This window comes from Cyprinodon tularosa, unplaced genomic scaffold, assembly GCF_016077235.1.
Source record: "Cyprinodon tularosa strain WSP-4 unplaced genomic scaffold, ASM1607723v1 ctg727, whole genome shotgun sequence".
In the NCBI taxonomy this organism is placed as follows: domain Eukaryota; kingdom Metazoa; phylum Chordata; class Actinopteri; order Cyprinodontiformes; family Cyprinodontidae; genus Cyprinodon; species Cyprinodon tularosa.
The window spans coordinates 179891-202406 of NW_024039482.1; the positions used below are offsets into that span (position 1 = coordinate 179891).

General features: G+C 44.6%; 1 protein-coding gene across 1 annotated transcript in view; it reads right to left on the reverse strand.

Moving 5' to 3' along the window:
• LOC119772724 (inactive dipeptidyl peptidase 10-like) overlaps positions 1 to 21788 on the reverse strand; it is a 137009-nt gene extending 115221 nt beyond the window's left edge. The window contains exon 1 of the mRNA XM_038269277.1: positions 21627 to 21788. Coding sequence (XP_038125205.1) covers positions 21627 to 21686 — 60 coding nt within the window. The 5' untranslated portion in view covers positions 21687 to 21788. The remainder of the gene's footprint in view (positions 1 to 21626) is intronic.
• Between the last annotated feature and the right edge of the window lie 728 nt (positions 21789 to 22516).

A 22516-nucleotide genomic window follows, 5' to 3' on the forward strand; every position in this document is an offset into this window, starting at 1 on the left:
GAAGTCCATTTAACACCTTGAAGCAAAAGCTGGAAAGTGGTTTTGCTATGGGAAAATTATGATTTATAAAAAGTTTTTTCATAAAACAATTAAGAAGGCAAATTATTTTCCATGAATTTAATTAAACTTAAAACAGTATTATGGTTGTCTTAAACATGGGGTGTTGTGGAAGACGTGCATTATTATTTACAGAGTAATGAAAAATGGTATGTAGACACAGGAGTTGGATGAGTTTGGCTGAAAGGTTAGGATACGGTGCCCTGAGCCCAGCGGGGCTCGGAGAGGCACGAGAGTCGTCCAGACTTGTGACCAGCTGATTACTAAATGCCAAGGTGAGCCTGTTGAACTGAAGCCGTGCAGCTGAGACCGAATGAGGCGGAGACTGGAGGAATCACGGTCATCTAGCCGAAGCGGCTCGAGCAAAGAACACTGGCAGAACTAGAAAGTGCTGCAGCTAACATGAAAAGCTTGGAGGGAAGTGCTGGCCTTGTGGTTAGGGCATAGAGCTTGGAATCCTGAGGTTGCGAGTTTGAAACCCTCTTCCACGGACTGCCACTCTGGGTCTCTGAGCAAGACCCTTAACCCTGACTGCTCTCTGGTGCCCAACGATGGCAGCCACTGCTGAGATCAATAAAACTTCAATTAATTATTAAGCTCGGCCAAAATAGGAGATGTTTCTGTCGCTGGTTGCTGGACGTGAAGAAAACACTGCAAAAAGCCAAACACATCAGATACTCAAATTAACACAGCTTTATGGTCAGAGTAAGTGAATTATGGTTTATTTATGTAGAACAGCAGAGATCAGCAAAACATTTACATGGTATCTAATATGATATCTATTCTGTCTTACAAAACAACCTATAGGTTTAACTGTACTTCTAATTCTAAAGCATCTATTGAAAACTGAATACAATAAAAATTTGTAATCAACGCCTTAGAGCAGTTGTGATTATCTTAATATAAACTTGCATTCCAAACCTTGTCATGATTTTCTTTATAGCAAAACTATTTTGTAACATCATAATGCATTATGTTCTGGTTCAGATACTTTCTAAAACAAACGTTTAACAAAATATGGTCAGCATTTAATATAGAATGATGTGAAGTTTGCTGAGCACATTATGAGACTTAGAACCAGCATGAGGAAGAATATCTCATATCACACTTAGTAGAGACATTTTAGGACTTAGAGAAAACATGCTGATCAGTTCATGCAATTAGAATTAAGTAACACTGAGATTTAGATAAGTTAATAACATTAGAGTAAGATTTTGTCCTTTCTTTTCTTTTCTTTTTTTCTGTTCATCTTAGAACAACTTGTTTCCAGCTTTGGGGGACAGAACTCACACTGACATTCTGTGTAAACCTGCTGAGGTTTACTTTACAAAGACTGAATCAATATTGGGAAACTATAAGCAGTAATTAATAAGCTTCAAAATGTTCAGAATATGTTACTAATTGCCACTATGTCAATCATTACAACGGTTACATCCTGAATCCTATGGGATGCTGTTTGAACTTTATTTTACTTTTAGTTTGTTGTTGGAACAGTTAAGTTGAAAAACCACCAGCTATGATTTGTAAAGATTCAGCCAACAGTGAATCTCCAGATGTTATTTCAAAATATTAGAAATCAGTTTTCTTCATTATGACTGTATTCTCTGCTAAGGTTGATAGACATGATGTATTCATTGATCAAAGGTTTGAATGGAAAAGATCAAACATTTCCAGACCAGTTTTATTTTAAGTACAAAGGCTCAGCCTCCTTAATGCAGGACACAATTTGGACCAGGTTTTAATTGCACATTCTGCATTAACAACGTACTAATTATTCTGCTTTAAGTTTCTCTTCACAGACGCTGCTAAACCTGAAACCTTTTCTGAAGGAAGACTCACGGTTTGTGCCAAATGTCATAGTAAGGTAGGAAAACTATTAATGGATATTACATAGAGCTCAGCTGCTGATACTTTGGAACTGTTCCCAAATTCAGTGATTTAAAACAAACAGTCTATAGTATTAAGAACTAAATCAGAAGATAGAGACATGTGAAAATTAGGTGACTATGTTAGAATAGGTCATGATTCAAATTAATTAAATAGATACATTCAATAAGAACCTCCTAGTGATTATCTAGGCACAAAGTACAATGTAAGATTAACATGTTTACCTGTAAACTATATGGAATATAAATATTAGAGAATGCAAAAGAAGCTGCTAAACGTAAATATATCAGGAAACTTAAATTAAGACTGTCTACAACATAAAATAAAAAAAAATTAAATCAGCAGGAGCCTATGCAGTATTTAAAGACAATGAATTTCCATAAATTAAAGATTCTATGAATCCTTAGATAATGCACTAGATGTACCTCTGAAAAAACTTTAAGTAAAACTAAGAAATCAACATTCAGACGAGTTTCACAATAATAATCCAAGATGTTTATTGAAGATAGACTTTCTCTCCCTCAGCATCAGGACTAGCTGTTTACTCAATAAGTTACAGAAATAGAGAATAATGTTTTAAATGTTTTTGTACAAAATGTTACTTGGACTTTGAATAAAGCTCTTACATCCTAAAGTGAGAGCAACATGTATTTACTTCAATATATGAGGAAGTTATCCTTTTGAGGAAACTAATAATGCTTGAAACAGAACAAAGAAGCAGATCTGGTTCAAGAAGTGAAGATTTGATTATATTAATAGATGTAAGAGATTAGTTATGCTTTAGATTACATTAGATGATTCTACATGAAGCGTGGAATGAAAACTGTTTTACATCACTAAAGATTAATATAGAAACAAATCAGAATCCTAAATGCAGATGACAAAAGACTTAAAACAGATTATAGGCTAAAACAGACTAAATACAGTTCTAGCTCAAAGCCGAATAAAGTATGTTAATACTTACTCAAATATCTTTGTGTTTCGAAAGAAATTTTTTTTCTGTCCGCCTCTCTCTTAGCTGTTTCATGGAGAGAGGAAAAAAGTCACTCTGCATTCCAGTCTGATTAAGCAACTTCTGTGCGCCGTCCACAGGAAAACAACCTTTTATTTTTATTTTTTTTTCTAGCGGGTGGAGAACTACAGGAATGATTAAGGTTAAAGTGGACACACTAACTTGTTTATGAATATCCAAGACGAAACGTTCAATCTTGAAAAGGTTATATTCCTAGTTCCAACTAATATTTAACAGAATAAACATTATAAATAAGTAAAAGTAAAAATGTATCTCTGCAGGGTTTGCAAGATCAAGGATTAGTTTAATTTAGAAATCATACTTTACACAAATAAGTTGAAAAGTTAATCATAATTTCGGTCTCCAATACGTAACGCAGATTGTCACACATGTTCTTAGTACATTTCTAACAGTAAAACACTGAATAAAAACAGGCCTTACAACTGGAAAAGCACCTTAAGATTTGAATTCAGGAATATTATGTTAATGTGAGATTATGTGATCCAAGTGTATGAACTGTCCAATAAATCCTAGATCTAGATGTCTTTACAAATGTTGTTATAAAGCACAGAAAGCCAGAATGCAGATTGTATTTAAAAATAATGTAGGATGGCACTCAACTTGCTTCCAGAGGAAAAAGGATTTTTGCTTTTATTCTCATTATTACTATGCTGCTAAAATCTTTAGTACTTCTTACTACTCTTGTGCATGAGAACCCTGGTTAACAAAATTGGAACAGAGGAACAGAAGGCTAAGATAATAAGGAACAATATTTTCAGTGTTTAAAATTTTTTTTAGAGCAAGGATCACCAAATTGCCCCCAGATGATGCCTCCACCCTTGACGAAATGGCTGAGCCTCGGTACGCTATGGAGCCTGAGAAGAACACCTGAGAGCTGAGAGCGGTTTGACTATATTATTTCTTGTCTTTTCTTTCATAATCTAATTCCCATGTAAGAGGAACCTGTTTAAGGGCCGCATTGTAAATTCATATTATTATTTTACTCATGTTGTTTTTCTTTCCTTGTGTCATTAACATATAATTGGGGATTGATGCACTTCGAGGAAAAGGACCCAGGAACTCTGTGATGAGAAGGACCTTACAGAGGAATAGAAAAGGTGATGAAGTTTTATTGTATTTATCTCACACTTAGCTGTGTTAACAAGTATTTAAGTTACAAGATTCCTGAAATAATGGTGGAGCGATTTTAAGCTGTAACACCGATAGCACAGTAGGATTGGACTGCCATTTTCTTTGAGTAAAGTTTTCTCCTGTTTTTGTTATCTTAGGAAGGTAAGATGATTGTAATTTATTTCATGTTTCTTTAAACAGGTAAGATGATCCAACAAAAGATAGACTATTTTATTTGTTGTTTTGGCCTGAGGTCCAATCTGAAGTCCTACAATCGTGTTACATGATTTATTTTATTATTATCAGAAAGGTTAATTCTCTGAGATTTAAATTTTATAGATTATTGGAGGATATTTGGAAATATTAATAATTGCAGATAAGGGAGAAGATACACCAAGAGACGATGGGACTTCACTGCAACAATTAAAAGTTCTCTTAATTTAATTTGAACATTAATTACAGAAACTGGACTCATGAAAAACAGGATGTGTTACATCTCTAGATTTCGTTTCAAGATACTGGTCAGTTTTTTCTTTCCTCTCAGGATCACATCTTATAGTGGGATTTAAGGACACTGGGACAAGGACGGCCCTCACTCTGGATCCACATAAGCCATGGACACATGAACGATATACGAGGCCCAGGGGACCACGACAACCAAGGAGCAGACTGACTGAACTCAAATAATAAGGGAGGTACATCAAAGAGTAATGAAAGGACAAGAGGACCAGCGCACTCTAGCTACTCGTCGAAAGAATGCAACACCAAGGAGCCACCAGCAGATGGACGACCGAGAGGACCAGATGTGATGAAAGCATCACAGGAGGGAATGGGATCCTTCTCCAATTGAATTAGATAAGTCAAACACTACGTACAACAATAGGATTGGAATAATATGAATATTATTGTCTATGATTAGTTGATATTTGCTGATAAGAACACTAATTGTGGTTTTTCTGTCTTACTCATTTTGAGGGGATGGATTGTAAAGACCGGTGACTCCAGGCAGACTGCAAACCTTCAACTTCCGCCTGCAAAATACTAAAGGCGGGAACCTGTGATCCTGTGTTCATGCCTTTAAAAGCCAAGGACAGAGCCCTGAAGTGAAAGAACTATATTTTTGATTTTTTCAACAGGAAAGAAGACCACACAAGTATCGATTATTATTGTATTCTGTAAATATAAACCTGATGATTGTAACATGCCATTGCTTTGCATTATAACCTGTATTACTGTTTTATTATTTCACATTGTAAACCATACATGGGCCGCTGTTTAGAGGACTGGGGACTCAGACTACTGACTGACTGACCTACTTAATTTTTCCTTTCTTTCATTTACCTAGCCTTATATACTACGACACACTATAACTAAGTTCGAGTTATTTGAAATGTTTTGAATAGTTATCCTTCACATATTAAGTAATATCAAGATTGGGTTGAAGGGTTCAAACAGTGTTGGTTTCACAGATCATCATGAGTAGCATGGTCAAGATGCGATTTGTGCTACGGCCGACGCCGGAGGAAGGATGGATGTTTGGGGGAAGCATGGGTCGATGGGATAGTTTCCTCTTAAATGAGTTTGAAATGAAAGAGTAAGATGCCCACAGGACGAAAAAGGGGTTTTCGATCCCATACTAATCGAATCATGGCCATGTGGAAAATGATGATCTTTCTTTGAAGGTTCAGTAATATTCACTTTGTTTTGTTATTTACTTTAGTTTTGTTATTAATCATGACATTTAATTTGTTTTTCTCAACTTGCATCCATACTGGGCTGCGTCGGTAACACTTAGATACCGTTTCATTTAAACTTCACATACACGTAAGTGCACTTAGATGCGTAATATTACCATCACTATGCAAATTCTCATTAGTACTTCATTTTCAATGAACTACAGGAGGGAATGTAGAAGCGAATTGTGTTGCCTCAGGTCATCGTGACCTTAAGCTCACAATAATTGAGAACACAGAGCAAGCAGTCTGGGAGCCACGTACACATTTTGGCAGTAACATTGTTTTGGCAGTAACAATGTGTTCACAGGCTATAAGCCGAGTCTTGAAAAACAAAATCATTAGGCCCACTCAAAGGCCCACTCGCACGCAATCCGGTCACAAGCCAAGTACTTCCAGGAAATGTTATCAGAGCGTCCAGTCATGCACACACGTCCACACAGTGCAATGTTGAAACTATATAAACGCCCAGATTTGAAATGGGAGTTGAGAAAAGCCAGATGTGTTCTGTTGAAGTGTTCAGCGCTGTGTTACGTGTACTGAGGACAGCATGTGAATTTGATCTTTGAAATAAACGCTTCTTCTCCCGTCCTGGGGCAATCAGATGATCGACTGAAGGTGTCCTGATTTTCTGACCATTGAAAACCACCACAAGATCAGATTGATTGATCTGCTCTGGTTTCTGTTGCTCATTGGTCCTTCTTCATGCCTGCTGATGACATCACACCTGGCTCATTCCTCAGCTTCTCTCTGACCTTTAGGTTCCTTCATCTGATCCTTTGTTGTCCTGAGCAGACTCTGAGGATCAGATGGTTTAACTTTAAATGATCTGTTCTGTGTATTTCTATTATCTCCTGTTTGGTTTAGCTGATGAAATAAAGGTTAAATAAATAAAAATAAATAAATAAAACCAAATCTAGTTTAGTGAAAATGAGGCATGCATCAGGTGAGGGCAGCCGATTGGTTAGAGCATTGTGCTTTGGTGCGGGAGGTTCTGAGTTCAACTGCCACAGACTGCCACTCTGGGTCCCTGAGCAAGACCGTTAACCCACCCTGCTCCCTGGGCGCCGCACCGTGGCAGCCCACTGCTCCCCAAGGGGTTAAATGCAGAGAGGAATTGTGTGGCTCTGTGAAAGTTTAAGGACAGATGGTTAAATTATGTTTTAATTTTTAATTTTAAATCTTAATTCTCAATAAATTTAAAAAGAAATAAGAAATATGTTTTGGGATTTTCTTCAAAGATCAAAATCTTTCTTCCGCCGCCAGCGAGGAGCAGGCAGCCTTTATTTTCCAGACTTTTTCCTACTTTCATCTGTTATTGATTTTTTTTACTCTCCAGAAACAGAATATTTATAATTTTAAAACACCTTACAGAACAATACTTTATCTATTCATTTATTTTCTTATCTTGCACATTTTTGACCACTTTTACTAAACCTTTGCATCTCTAACACTGTTTCCCCATTGAGGGACAATAAAGGCATTTTCTATTCTATTCCATTCTATTCTATTCTATTCTATTCTATTCTATTCTATTCTAAAATACAAGCATTAATTTATCTAATTGCAGAAGTTCTGACCCGTTTCCCGGTTCTGAGCATCAGCAGAACCACAGGCCCGGTTCTGCAGGTCCAGATGAAGATGCATGATCTGCAGCAATGCAGCTCTTTGTCCACCAGGGGGCAGCAGCACCATCTGCAGCTGAACGCAAACATCCTGAGCTAAAGGAGGGAGATGAAGGTGGAGGAGGATGAGGAGGAGTTTAAAGAGAGAAACATTTAATCTAATGACTGAAAAACATGGAGACTAAAAAAACTGAACCAGAAGAAAAATGTTTTCAGCAGAAAGAAACTCAGAGAGTTTGGTGGTTTTAAAGAAAATGGAGTCTATTCTGTTTCTATTGATAATAAAATATTGCTTAAAAATGGACCAAGAGGAAAAGAAATCAGAATAGGAAAAAAGATTTAAAAAAAAATTAAAAGAATAAACAGAGAAAATAGATCCAAACACATAGATAGACTCTTCTTCCTGGCCTGTAAAACCCAAACATTTTCTCAACAGATAAAGAATGAACTGGAAACGCGTCAGAAATAATCCCATAAAATTTATAATCCTGTAAAAATGTCACAGCTTGAACAAAACATTTTCATCTGTCCTATTAATAAGTTTATAATCTGAGGTGTTGGTATCGTCTCCATGGCAACGCCGTGGACATCTTCAAAGAGAAAGCTAGAGAACTGAAAGAGGAGATTGGAAGATGTTCAGACTCAAAGCCATTCTATGGTGGAACAACAGCGCCTCCTGCTGGGCGGTGGAGGAAATGCTGGTTGGTTCTGCAGGTGGAGGTGAGCTGCTCTCCACCTTTGGCTCCATTATTATCAGCCTGAAGAGATTCTGAGTCTGAGATACAAAAACAACACGAAGGAGAAACAGAATGTAGATATTCAGAACAAAGAACCAATCTATCATGATGCAGATCTATGCTGACCTTTATCACATTGTTAGTTTTCCATCACAGACACTGAGAAACCAGATGTTTACATCCACCATCCTCTCCAACAGCAGAACCTGCCCACAGCATCACACTGCCACCACCGTGCTGCATGGTGTTCTCAGGCCTCCTGCTTCTTCATACGGATCGATGTCCTGATGAGGACTGTCCCTGAGGACATCCGTCTTCTTGGACACCCAGGAGGCAGTCCTGAGAGTTTTATTTCTACCTGTTTACTCATCATCTTCATCATCATCATCTTCATCATCACCACCATCATCATCGTCATCATCATCATCTCCTTATTTTCTCCAGAGGGAGCCCAGCTCGCCTACCAGCCTCCATGAAGCAGAAGAGGAGTAGAGCTCCTGCTGCTCCTTGTTCTCCAGAACCATAAACTCTCCCATTTGGTCCCTCTGAGACCCGTTTCTTTGTGCTTCACCTCATTCCTATTTTCCACAAACCAACCGTTTGGAGAGACGCAGCAGGAGACGCAGCAGGAGACGCAGCAGGAGACGCAGCAGGAGACGCAGCAGGAGACGCAGCAGGAGGAGCAGCATCCACCTGGTGCAACACATAGACTCATGAGCTATAAGAAGCAGGAGATGACCTTCATCGGGGCTCAATCTTTGCCGGACGTGATTTTTGAGCCCACAGCTGTGCAGCTCCAAGCATTTTCTCTGTCCTGTAACGACCTGATCTGGAATAAACTCTGTTACTTTTTACTCCTGTTTTTATAGTCCTTTTTTACATGGTTTTACCCAGTTTGAGTTAAGAGTAGTAAATAACTTGCTCCCAAGAAAAGAACCGGAAGGGAAGTACCGAGGCGCAACTGCCTTCAAGGGGAGATAACTTCCTGATTTAACAACCTTCATCAAAGCTCTTAATAAATCAGACCAGGACTGTTTGAAATCTGAGGATAAACTAATCAGGAACAAACTGGGTCCAGTTCGTTTGACGGTGCTGCCAGAACCGTTCCCTTTAATCCTTCACCTCCTGAGGAGTGGAGCTGCCTGGTTCTCTGCCTCCGCCTGGTTCTCTGCCACCGCCTGGTTCTCTGCCACCGCCTGGTTCTCTGCCGCCACCTGGTTCTCTGCCACCGCCTGGTTCTCTGCCACCGCCTGGTTCTCTGCCACCGCCTGGTTCTCTGCTACCGCCTGGTTCTCTGCCTACACCTGGTTCTCTGCCGCCGCCTGGTTCTCTGCCTACACCTGGTTCTCTGCCGCCGCCTGGTTCTCTGCCGCCACCTGGTTCTCTGCCGCCACCTGGTTCTCTGCCGCCACCTGGTTCTCTGCCACCGCCTGGTTCTCTGCCGCCGCCTGGTTCTCTGCCTCCGCCTGGTTCTCTGCCTCCGCCTGGTTCTCTGCCACCGCCTGGTTCTCTGCCTCCGCCTGGTTCTCTGCCACCGCCTGGTTCTCTGCCTCCGCCTGGTTCTCTGCCACCGCCTGGTTCTCTGCCGCCGCCTGGTTCTCTGCCTCCGCCTGGTTCTCTGCCGCCGCCTGGTTCTCTGCCGCCGCCTGGTTCTCTGCTACCGCCTGGTTCTCTGCCGCCGCCTGGTTCTCTGCCGCCGCCTGGTTCTCTGCCTCCACCTGGTTCTCTGCTACCGCCTGGTTCTCTGCCACCGCCTGGTTCTCTGCCTCCGCCTGGTTCTCTGCCACCGCCTGGTTCTCTGCCGCCACCTGGTTCTCTGCCACCGCCTGGTTCTCTGCCGCCGCCTGGTTCTCTGCTACCGCCTGGTTCTCTGCCGCCGCCTGGTTCTCTGCCGCCGCCTGGTTCTCTGCCTCCACCTGGTTCTCTGCCACCGCCTGGTTCTCTGCCGCCGCCTGGTTCTCTGCCTCCGCCTGGTTCTCTGCCACCGCCTGGTTCTCTGCCGCCACCTTGTTCTCTGCCACCGCCTGGTTCTCTGCCGCCGCCTGGTTCTCTGCCGCCGCCTGGTTCTCTGCCTCCGCCTGGTTCTCTGCCACCGCCTGGTTCTCTGCCACCGCCTGGTTCTCTGCCTCCGCCTGGTTCTCTGCCTCCGCCTGGTTCTCTGCCACCGCCTGGTTCTCTGCCGCCGCCTGGTTCTCTGCCTCCGCCTGGTTCTCTGCTACCGCCTGGTTCTCTGCCACCGCCTGGTTCTCTGCCTCCGCCTGGTTCTCTGCCAACGCCTGGTTCTCTGCCTCCGCCTCGTTCTCTGCCACCGCCTGGTTCTCTGCCACCGCCTGGTTCTCTGCCTACACCTGGTTCTCTGCCGCCGCCTGGTTCTCTGCCTACGCCTGGTTCTCTGCCTCCGCCTGGTTCTCTGCCAACGCCTGGTTCTCTGCCTCCGCCTGGTTCTCTGCCTCCGCCTGGTTCTCTGCCACCGCCTGGTTCTCTGCCTACACCTGGTTCTCTGCCGCCGCCTGGTTCTCTGCCTACACCTGGTTCTCTGCTACCGCCTAGTTCTCTGCTACCGCCTGGTTCTCTGCCTCCGCCTGGTTCTCTGCCACCGCCTGGTTCTCTGCCTACACCTGGTTCTCTGCCGCCGCCTGGTTCTCTGCCTACACCTGGTTCTCTGCCGCCGCCTGGTTCTCTGCCTCCGCCTGGTTCTCTGCCACCGCCTGGTTCTCTGCCTACACCTGGTTCTCTGCCGCCGCCTGGTTCTCTGCCTACACCTGGTTCTCTGCCGCCGCCTGGTTCTCTGCCACCGCCTGGTTCTCTGCCTCCGCCTGGTTCTCTGCCGCCGCCTGGTTCTCTGCCTACACCTGGTTCTCTGCCGCCGCCTGGTTCTCTGCCTACACCTGGTTCTCTGCCGCCGCCTGGTTCTCTGCTACCGCCTGGTTCTCTGCCTACACCTGGTTCTCTGCCGCCGCCTGGTTCTCTGCCACCGCCTGGTTCTCTGCCTCCGCCTGGTTCTCTGCCACCGCCTGGTTCTCTGCCTCCGCCTGGTTCTCTGCCTCCGCCTGGTTCTCTGCCTCCGCCTGGTTCTCTGCCTCCGCCTGGTTCTCTGCCGCCGCCTGGTTCTCTGCCTACACCTGGTTCTCTGCCGCCGCCTGGTTCTCTGCTACCGCCTGGTTCTCTGCCTCCGCCTGGTTCTCTGCTACCGCCTGGTTCTCTGCACTTCTCTTTGCTGCTGTAAAATGACCTCCAGCAACAGTTTGGCCTAAATGTGAGCAGCAGCTAAAGGCTAAAGGCTAACAATGAGGTTCTGCTCTGACCCTCGGGAGACGATGAATCCTCCCGTCTGACCAACATCTCCTGCGTTCTCAGAGAAACGAGGAGAAGTAAAGACTGAGCTGCTGTTTTTAGGTCAGGGTTGTTTGCTAGAAGATGGCCTTTCCTCTGAGCTTGGTGACCTTAATGGATTCAGATTTCTGCTCTTTAAAGCAAAGCTCTGCCCTGCAGGCAGAGGCTGCTGATGCTTCCTTATCTACAGAGCCCCAGAACTGAGAGAAAAGGGATACATGCATACAGGGAGCATTAGAAATACTCATTTGTGGCCATAAAATATATATAATATGTGCACAAAATACTAAAACATAATTATAAACTAAGAACACCTGAAAGGAAGAAAGAGTGATGGACAGAGATGACCTGATGGAGATTGTTTTGGGCTGGGGAGGAGCTACTAAGATATTCTGAGAAGTTTGTTTTCAAGGAATTCTGATCAGTGAGAAAAACAGTCGCTTCACTGACGGACAGAAAACAAGGAAACTGCAAAGTTCTGGAAAGGACCTTCATCTGCAGTCAGCCGGTCCTGAGAAGGTCTCAGACCTTCATCTGCAGTCAGCCGGTCCTTAGAAGGTCTCAGACCTTCATCTGCAGGCAGCCGGTCCTTAGAAGGTCTCAGACCTTCATCTGCAGGCAGCCGGTCCTCAGAAGGTCTCAGACCTTCACCTGCAGTCAGCCGGTCCTCAGAAGGTCTCAGACCTTCACCTGCAGGCAGCCGGTCCTCAGAAGGTCTCAGACCTTCATCTGCAGTCAGCCGGTCCTCAGAAGGTCTCAGACCTTCATCTGCAGTCAGCCGGTCCTCAGAAGGTCTCAGACCTTCACCTGCAGTCAGCCGGTCCTCAGAAGGTCTCAGACCTTCACCTGCAGGCAGCCGGTCCTTAGAAGGTCTCAGACCTTCACCTGCAGGCAGCCGGTCCTTAGAAGATCTCAGACCTTCACCTGCAGTCAGCCGGTCCTCAGAAGGTCTCAGACCTTCACCTGCAGTCAGCCGGTCCTCAGAAGGTCTCAGACCTTCACCTGCAGTCAGCCGGTCCTCAGAAGGTCTCAGACCTTCACCTGCAGTCAGCCGGTCCTCAGAAGGTCTCAGACCTTCACCTGCAGGCAGCCGGTCCTGAGAAGGTCTTAGACCTTCATCTGCAGTCAGCCGGTCCTCAGAAGGTCTCAGACCTTCATCTGCAGTCAGCCGGTCCTCAGAAGGTCTCAGACCTTCATCTGCAGTCAGCCGGTCCTCAGAAGGTCTCAGACCTTCATCTGCAGTCAGCCGGTCCTCAGAAGGTCTCAGACCTTCATCTGCAGTCAGCCGGTCCTGAGAAGGTCTCAGACCTTCATCTGCAGTCAGCCGGTCCTCAGAAGGTCTCAGACCTTCATCTGCAGTCAGCCGGTCCTGAGAAGGTCTCAGACCTTCATCTGCAGTCAGCCGGTCCTGAGAAGGTCTCAGACCTTCATCTGCAGTCAGCCGGTCCTGAGAAGGTCTCAGACCTTCATCTGCAGTCAGCCGGTCCTCAGAAGGTCTTAGACCTTCATCTGCAGTCAGCCGGTCCTGAGAAGGTCTCAGACCTTCTGCTGATGCTGTGTCACCTGGGTTCTGACTGAACGGTAGAAGCAGCGGTGGTTTTTATACCTTCAGCCAGCAGCAGCCAGAACCAGAACTTTCACCAGTTCTACAGTCCAGTCTGGACCAGGTTTTTCAGCCCATTGGAGCAGGAAGTGAAGAGCAGACCAGCAGCGCTGCTTCAGGTCATGAGTGAATAATGAAACATCTCTGCTGAACAACAGGAGCTCCTTGCTCCTTTCTGCTCTCCTCATGTCCTCACACACCTTTCTGTGCTGCTGCTTAATGCTTCTTCAGCGCCGGCGGGGCTCCGCCTCTGCGCTCTGATGAAAACGCATGCTTCATCAACTTTGTCACAAAGTCTATGCTTTCTACAGCGGAGCAGGACAGGAGGGGCAGCAGCGGCATACCAATGAGCCGCCGCTGTCAGCCTCGCAAACATCAGCATCGCACGCTGAATAATCTCCTTCACACCCAATCACCGCTGAGCTTCTGCTGCCTGGGAGCCTGCTGGAGACAGGGGGGGGGGGGGGGGGGGGGTCTTGGACCTGAGCTTTCAGGAGGAGCTGCTGCTCCACTGCTGCTGGGTGGAGGGGAACATCAGCCAGGCTCCAGAAAAACATCAGCAGGAACCAGATAGTCATCAATGCTCACATTCAGAGACACACAGGAGCTCTTTCAATCTGGGCACCGTTTCATTCACAACACCTGTCCCATCAACCAGGAAGCAGAAACACTTTAATAATCCCAGGGAGGGATTACTTTAGTTACATTACTGCATCAGTAATAGAGTGACTATAGGACCAGTTTGATAGAACACTATTTCATAAGGAGGGGGTCCGGCTCCTTCTCACCATCAGTTTGGGGCCCTTGGCCTGGAAAACGCTGAAGGCCTCTGATCTACACCACGAACAGACGTGAACCTGGAGGTGGATGGATCTGGGCTTCATGACTGCAGGAGGAACGAGAACCGCCTGTTTTTCACACCTTCTTCCAGCCAATCAACACCTTCGCCGTCTGCCAGATGAAGAACAGACGGTACGCTACACCGCGGTGCTGAGGTGGCAAACGTCTCCAGATATAAATAGACCTTCAGCTTCAGCAGGTTCTGGAAACAAATCTACAGCATGAAAGCTCCTCAAGGCCCGCCTGGATCCATAAAGGCCCAAACATGTCAGGAAGCGAGGACAGAAGGACCCGGTATTCAAGTAGAGACAGTCAGTAGGAAAGTTCAGAAAGGTTTATCAAGTTAACAAAACTAAAGTGGAGCTGTGGCTCGTGGACATCGAAGGAGGGAGGCGGGGCACCGCTCAACCTCAGACATTCTGGTTTAACAGTCCAGTCCAAGAATGTCCCCAAAGCTGCAGTTCCAGAGGTCTTGCAGGAAGCCGATCCTGGTCAGGGATTCAAAACAGACAGGAACAGACCAAACAGGATCCAGATCAGGCAGGAACAGAAACAGGTGGCAGGATCCAGACTTCCAGGCATCCACAGACTCCCAGTCAGGTTCAGAGTCTGACTGGGACCAGAAGCATGACCAGGTGGTCACGCACAGTAGCAGACAGGATCAGGTGCAGATAAACAGGCTCAGTGGAAGAGGGTAGCCGAGACAGGACGTGGAACCAGAACTTGATGCAGGACTTTAAACTGGTCTCCTCCCTGGAGCCAGGGGATAAAAACTGAACCTCCCCACATATGAGAAGAAATATTTACTGGATTTTAAAGGAAACAGTTTAAACAAAAAACGAACCTGATGGAGCAAAAAGAAAAATAACAACAAGCAGAACCTCTGACCCGCCTGTATCTAGGCCCGGTTCTGGTGGTGAAGCAGTCCAGGACCAGAACCCAGAACCAGAACTGAAGGGGGGCAGTCAGGGTTCTGGTCCTGGAAGGAGGTCATAAAGGTTCTGGATCCTGAGCATCTCCTGAGGGAAGGAGGAGGGGGATGACATCATGTCTTCATCTGGTCTCCATGAGAAGAAGGCCCATATTCTTGCTTTGTCGGGTCAGAACCAGCCGTCCTGCAGAGTCCCAGCGTGTCACTGATGATCGGACACCCAGAGCGACTCTGACTCTGCTGCTGTCCTTGGTGCTGATCTGATGTGGGTCGACCCGACGCCTCTAACGGATGGCGCCGATTGGACCAGCAGACCGAACCCGGGGCGGTTTCATGTCATGCTGAGTGGCAGAACTGGAGCGCGGCGTGGAGAGGGTCCAATTAAGAGGATAACGGAGCGGTTCCGACCTCGGCCGGATGATGACGTCATGGACAGATTAGCAGAGTTTTTGTTCCTAATCCCAGCTATGATCACAGCTGACTGAGCTGCAGCCGCTACCCTGAGATCCAACAGGCTCCAGAGGTTCTGCAGAACCTCCCAGGAGGTCCGTTTGGACCGCTTTCTGGGTTCAACAGAACATCGGATCAGTGGGATGAGGAATTTCTCAGTCTTACTCACAGAAGTTAAACTGGAGGTTCTCCTTCTGATGGCCTCTCTCTGATCAATCATGGAAGATCTGAGATCAGCTTCTGCTTGACAAATATCTACATTTAGCGAGTGAAGCCTGGTAGAACCAACCAGACTCATGGCTGCTCCACTGATCCATTCACACTGAAAAGTTCTACTAGTCCTGCTGTGATCAGCTGATCAGAACCAGGAAGTAGACCGACTGGAAAGAATAATCTGAGATTTCAGATTATTAATCCAGCCTGAAGCGTTTATGGATGATTATTAGGTTGGATGGATATGATGCAAACCGTCCATCCAACCGTCATCCAACCAACATCCAACCAACATCCAACCATCATCCAACCATCATAAAACATCCAACCGTCATCCAACCAACATCCAACCATCATAAAACATCCAACCGTCATCCAACCAACATCCAACCATCATAAAACATCCAACCGTCATCCAACCATCATAAAACATCCAACCGTCATCCAACCAACATCCAACCATCATAAAACATCCAACCGTCCTCCAACCAACATCCAACCATCATAAAACATCCAACCGTCATCCAACCATCATAAAACATCCAACCGTCATCCAACCAACATCCAACCATCATCCAACCGTCATCCAACCAACATCCAACCATCATCCAACCGTCATCCAACCAACATCCAACCAACATCCAACCGTCATCCAACCATCATAAAACATCCAACCGTCATCCAACCAACATCCAACCATCATAAAACATCCAACCGTCATCCAACCATCATAAAACATCCAACCGTCATCCAACCATCATAAAACATCCAACCGTCATCCAACCAACATCCAACCATCATCCAACCGTCATCCAACCAACATCCAACCATCATCCAACCGTCATCCAACCAACATCCAACCAACATCCAACCATCATCCAACCATCATAAAACATCCAACCGTCATCCAACCAACATCCAACCATCATAAAACATCCAACCGTCATCCAACCAACATCCAACCATCATAAAACATCCAACCGTCATCCAACCATCATAAAACATCCAACCGTCATCCAACCAACATCCAACCATCATAAAACATCCAACCGTCCTCCAACCAACATCCAACCATCATAAAACATCCAACCGTCATCCAACCATCATAAAACATCCAACCGTCATCCAACCATCATAAAACATCCAACCGTCATCCAACCATCATAAAACATCCAACCGTCATCCAACCAACATCCAACCATCATCCAACCGTCATCCAACCAACATCCAACCATCATCCAACCGTCATCCAACCAACATCCAACCATCATCCAACCGTCATCCAACCAACATCCAACCATCATCCAACCGTCATCCAACCAACATCCAACCATCATCCAACCAACATCCATCTTAATCTGATCCTGGTTGGGTGATGACGAACCGGGTCCGTCCTCTGTAACACTTTGATGGTTCTGTTGGGTCCATTTTGGCCCGTCCGTTTCATCACGTTTCACGTCCATCCAGAATCAGACATTTCCTCCTCCTTCTTTTTCCTCCTCTGAGTCTTCAGGATGTGAAACAGGCTTCTTGTTGTGAAGAAGAGCGAAGCTAAAAATGTTCAGTCCTTCTTTCATCTATTTATATCACTCCTGTCAGCCTGATGTGCAGAAAATACAGAGAGACATAAAAGCTTGGATCCATTAGGTCCGGTTCGGAGCGGGAACAAACCCGACGGGTCCGTCTTTAATGGGACGCTTCCTCCTTCCTCATGTTAACATCATGCTTTAAAGCTCCATCAGTGTGATGAGGCAACATGTGGCTGAGAGCAGAGGAACCGCCTGATCTGCAGAGCTTTTAGGACCTGCAGCTTCTTCTGATAACCGGCTGCATTTCTCAGAACCGCTTCAACCAAAGGATTGTAGATCTACTCTAAAGGTTTAATTGAAAAAATAATTTAACATTTGACAGTTCCTCATTAGTTCTCTAACCTTCCAGACACCTGAAGCCTTTTTTGACCAAAGAAAAGTACATGAAAATGCTGTTAAATTAATCAATGAGATGAAACACATTAAGAATCATTCTGAAGCTAGAATATTTTAGAATATTTATTATATGAAAAACTGATTCTTATCAATTCATAAGATTAGACAGAATCAAAGGAATACAAAAGAATCTGGTTTCTGATTGGACAGAAAATAACTGAACATTAAAGTTTTACTAGATTCAGGGGAAATAATCAAGTTTCATCCAGATTAGTCTGCTAGAGCCAGTCTCTGATGCTAAATTGTTTTACTACAGACGGCAGCCTTAAAAGTCAGCTGGTTGGACTGAAGAGTAGAGCTGAATATCATCTGCATAGAAGTGATACGACACATTAGAAACCTACTGATTATGTGGCCTAAGCGGGGAAATATACCAATAAACAGGGAACAGGACCAAAGAGAGTCCTGTGGGACACCGCAGGGTAAGCTCTTAGAGTCCCACATTTTCTAGTTTGTAAAACCAGCAAATGTTCCCCGGAAACAAAGGAGACAGAAGTCCGGAGTCACACCTGAGAGGCTATTCAACAAATTCAAGTGAATCAGCATCAAGCGGCAGAAACTGAAAAAACACCTGTTAGCTCAAATCAAACAGACTTTATCAATCCCACAGGGAAATTAAATGTTACAGATGAAGTTGAAAGGAAAATCCCCCAAAATATTTAAACATCTTAATAATGAAGGTCCTGCAAACAGACCTGAAGCCTGACCAGGGGTTCCAATCCCAACAGGAACAGACAGATCCAGGGTTCCAGGAATCCTTCGAGTGTTCAGCAGGTTCAGAGTTCTAGGAGTCCAGCAGCGAGCTCGGACAGACACGCTCAGATGGAGACAGGTGGGGCCAGTGGTAGAGACGAACATAGACAAGACATGGTACCAGGATATATGTGGAACTTTAAACTGGTCTCCACCTTGGAGATAGTCTTACAGGAATTAAAACTGACCTTCCCCGCGTTCCGAGGAAAACCCCTGAGCTCAGCGAAGAAGAGCCGCGACACGATCAGGAGACAAACAACAAACCCTCTCAGTCCACTGGCCTTCCAGAGTCAGGACAGGAAGGACCAGGAACTTAACTCTCATGAAATAAACAATTAACCGACACAGAAACATAATCTGAATAAACAAAGAATAGGCGAATAATGATCTGGCCCCGATAGCTGTGCTGAACCGTATTTATAGCAGAGGGAGCAGGTGAATCAGATCAGTGATAATTAGAGAGCGGGGGGGGATGGCAGGTGAATGAAGTGTGTAATCAGTTCAGCTACCGGGGCTGCAAACATGACACCCCCCCTCAGAACCAAGTACTGGACCCGGGTGGTAGAACCTTCTGTAGCTCCTCCCACCCTTAGAGACTCTCCACAAACACGGATCCACGTTAAACCAAAGTTCTCCTGTTCGGGAGAAACAGCGCTGTTCTAATAAACCTGCTTCTGCATATTAAAGCTAATGTGGTCTGAGCGCCAAATGCTAACAATAATTATATCAATAAAATTAAATTGTTATTTTTTCCAATTGAAATAAAATTATCTCAATGACAATGGGGGGGGGGGGGGTCTCTGCAACATTTCTTTGGGACACTTTAACGGCGGTCCTACAACATAGAAAAACAAAACCAGATCAACTTGGACCATCTGCAAGTAAAACATTTAGAATATACTATTAAAAAGTCCAGAACTAAAATGTATTGAATAAAATCTACTGAAACAAATTTGTCAGAATTTTATCTTTCTAAAACAAAGGTGGGAAAAACTATTGCTTTACAAAAATAAAGAAAGAAATAACACAACAGATTCACTATGTCATTAATTTACAGCCATATAACGCTCGTTTCTAAGGTTTTATTAGTCTGACATGGATAACCCTCATCTTCCTTTATCTCATTAGTTTGCCTGAATTAAAGGTTCGACCAAAATTATCTTTTGATAAATGAAATGAAACAGAATAAAGAAATTAAAATATTAAATCAAAAGCAGGATTTTCCATCTGAGTCGTATAAAGAAATCAAAGACATTATAAGTAATGAAAATGTTCCTGGAGCTGGCGAGACTCCGCCATCTTGGAAAGGGCCGTCACTCCTTTGATACCAAAAGAGGGAAAAAAATAAACTTGGACGTCCGAAAAGCGTCCAACTATAAAACCTTCACCTTAGTTTTCTAGTGAAAAACTGTCCCTGAAACATCAAGCTTAGTTAAAACCGGTTCTAGGCCCCAAAGGCAGACCCAGTATTCACTGAAGCTCGCCTTTAATTGGCCGCAAGAAAAATGACATTCAGGAAGTCAGAAAAGCATTTATTAGGAATGAAGACCAATAACCCTGAAACTGTCCAAAGGGAACAATAAAAATAAAGAGTGATCTGGAGCGGGGCCCCAGACTGGGGGCCCCATAAACCTGATCATTTTCACAATGTTTATAGAAGCTCTAAGTCACAGGATCATCCAGGATACAAATATAACAGTTATCCAGATACTAGACCACAAACAAAAGATTTCATTATTTGCAGATGATGTTTTAATAAACATGTCAAACCCAAAGAACTCATTTTCAAAGCTTTTCATTTTCAACTGAATTGGAACATAGATCAAATAAGTCATCTTGGTTCAAATACTTCAAATGAAATAACAAACTTATATACTTTAAATTTTCATCCACTGAATCATAAGATAAAGGAAAACATCTAGAGGTGGGATTTAATACCTTTGGGTCTCGGACTGAATCAGTAAAAATGTATAAATGCTGCATTTATTCCACACAGTCGCATTCAAACATGTGATGCACAATTCAACGAATGGAACAAATTAATATTAAGATAGTGTGGCGAGGAAAACAGCTAAGGATAAAAATAAAAAAACTTCAGCAGTTAATTAAAAGCAAACTTTAAAGCTCCGTTTTCCAACATTTTTATATAGCGGCATAATTTGATGGTGCTGAATGGAAAGAATATATTTGGTGCAGCTCAAACCAAGCAGGTTTTAAGGATAAACTAATTAAAGAAGTTAATAGATTGGTCAATTTATCTCTAAAAACATGGCTGGATGTAGTTTCTAACAGAAGATTTCCTTAGTTAGAAAACTTTGAATCAATCTGACTGGATGATCTGGTGAACTGGAAAGTGACCGGAGATGACATGATGGGAATTGGAGACAAAGAAATAAACTGAATAGAATTCCAGATTAACCTCATAAGATTCTAACATGGTGCTCTATTGATTTAGATGATTTTACATCATATAAGATGGATGTGAGTTTAAAGAAAAGGACTAAAAAGGCCTCTTGGCGGAGCTCCAAGCTCTCTTTCTGAAATGTGGTTTGATGACTTTATTCTTATAATATTAAGAATTTATTCTAGAAATAAAGGGAAAAAATCTCTAGCCTGGCCATAATACAAAAATATGAGAAGAAAAGCTTGAATTTACTCATATCTGGACAGACAGCTCTCTGGGTGCTCAGCAGCCCTAAACCTCCGGGCCTAGAACCGCCCCTGCTTACAGCCATAATCTGGAGAAACATCGGAATTAAGATTAATAATCGGACTTTTTAATCTGGAGGAACTCTGATGCAGAGACTGACCCAACAGCGGAATGGACTCCTGGAACCCGTCCAGAACCGGGAAGGATCGGTGGGACTGAGGAGGTGGAAAAGTGAAGCAGAACCGAACCGAACCTCTGTTCGGTCTAAGCTGTAAAATGACTAAAATCACAGCAAACATTTTCCGCAGACTGAACAGTTTTTACGCTCCTTCAGCGCAGGAACGCTGCGGGTTCCAGCAGAACCATGGACAGTTCCGCATTGTGACGGGAACACACACACACACACACACACACTTTGAATCATCTCAATCTCAGCAACAACAGGTCCACAGTCCGAACCTTCCGGATCCCTCAGAGCAAACAGAACCGAACCTCCCAGACGGAGCTGGAGCTGATCTGAACGAACCGAACCTCTGAGGGACGTGATGTGAATGAAAAACCTCCAGAGTCAGAACATCCCGCTCAGGTCCAGATGTTCCAGCTGCTGCAACTCCAACTTCAGGAGCGTCGCTGCGCATCACGCGCCGCCAAAACCCATCAGAGCCCTGCAGGAACCGGAGGCTTACCTTGATGGTTTTAGTGGACTGGCACTGGACCTGATGGGATACGGTGGCCGTCTGGTTCATCTTCGGTTCTGATCCAAAGTGTCCAGCGATCCGAAACAACCGTCCGAACAGAGAAGCTCTACAGTCTGACAGGAGCCGCGCTGCTGGTCCTCTGAAGCGCAGCTGCGTGATGGAAGGTGTGTGCGCGTAACCAGGGGCGACCGCAGGAAATCCTAGTGTGTGTGTGTGTGGAGGGGGGGATACCTTTAACTTAAAAATTATAACCTGAAAGAAAATGTTTAACGTTCATCAGACTCAGAACTTCAATCTGCAGGGTTTCAGTTTTCCCAGAATGCAAAGCGACCTAGAGCAGAACCAGAGCTATCTCTATAGTTCTGCTGCTATAGGCTTAGACTGCTGGAGGACATAGGGACCCCTTTACCATCATTCTGCTTCATTCTATCTCTATTCTCCCACTCTGCAGAATCTGTTAGTTCAATCTCTAACGTTCTGCTCTCTCTGCTTTTTCTCATAGTAGCTTCATCTGGTCCGTTCCTGTTTGGCTGTGACTCCATCCTGGAGAGAAATATCAGCTGTGCTGCTGCCATCAACACCTTTGTTTCTAGATGTTGGAGCTTGGCCTGTTTTCCAGTGTAGTCCTGTTTCTCTGACTGTGCCTAATTGGATGTGCTCTCTTCATCCTCTGACATGGGAGCTGGCTCGGAGCTCGTCTGCCTGGCTGTGTGTTTCCTGGACGGGGCCGCCTGTGGAGCTGGTTGCCTTTTGTATCTATGCTTCTTTTTCTATGTCTGCTTCTGTCTCCTTGAACCCCAGTGGGCCTCAGCAGATGGCCGCTCACACTGAGCCTGGTTCTGCTGGAGGTTTCTTCCTGTTCAAAGGGAGTTTTTCCT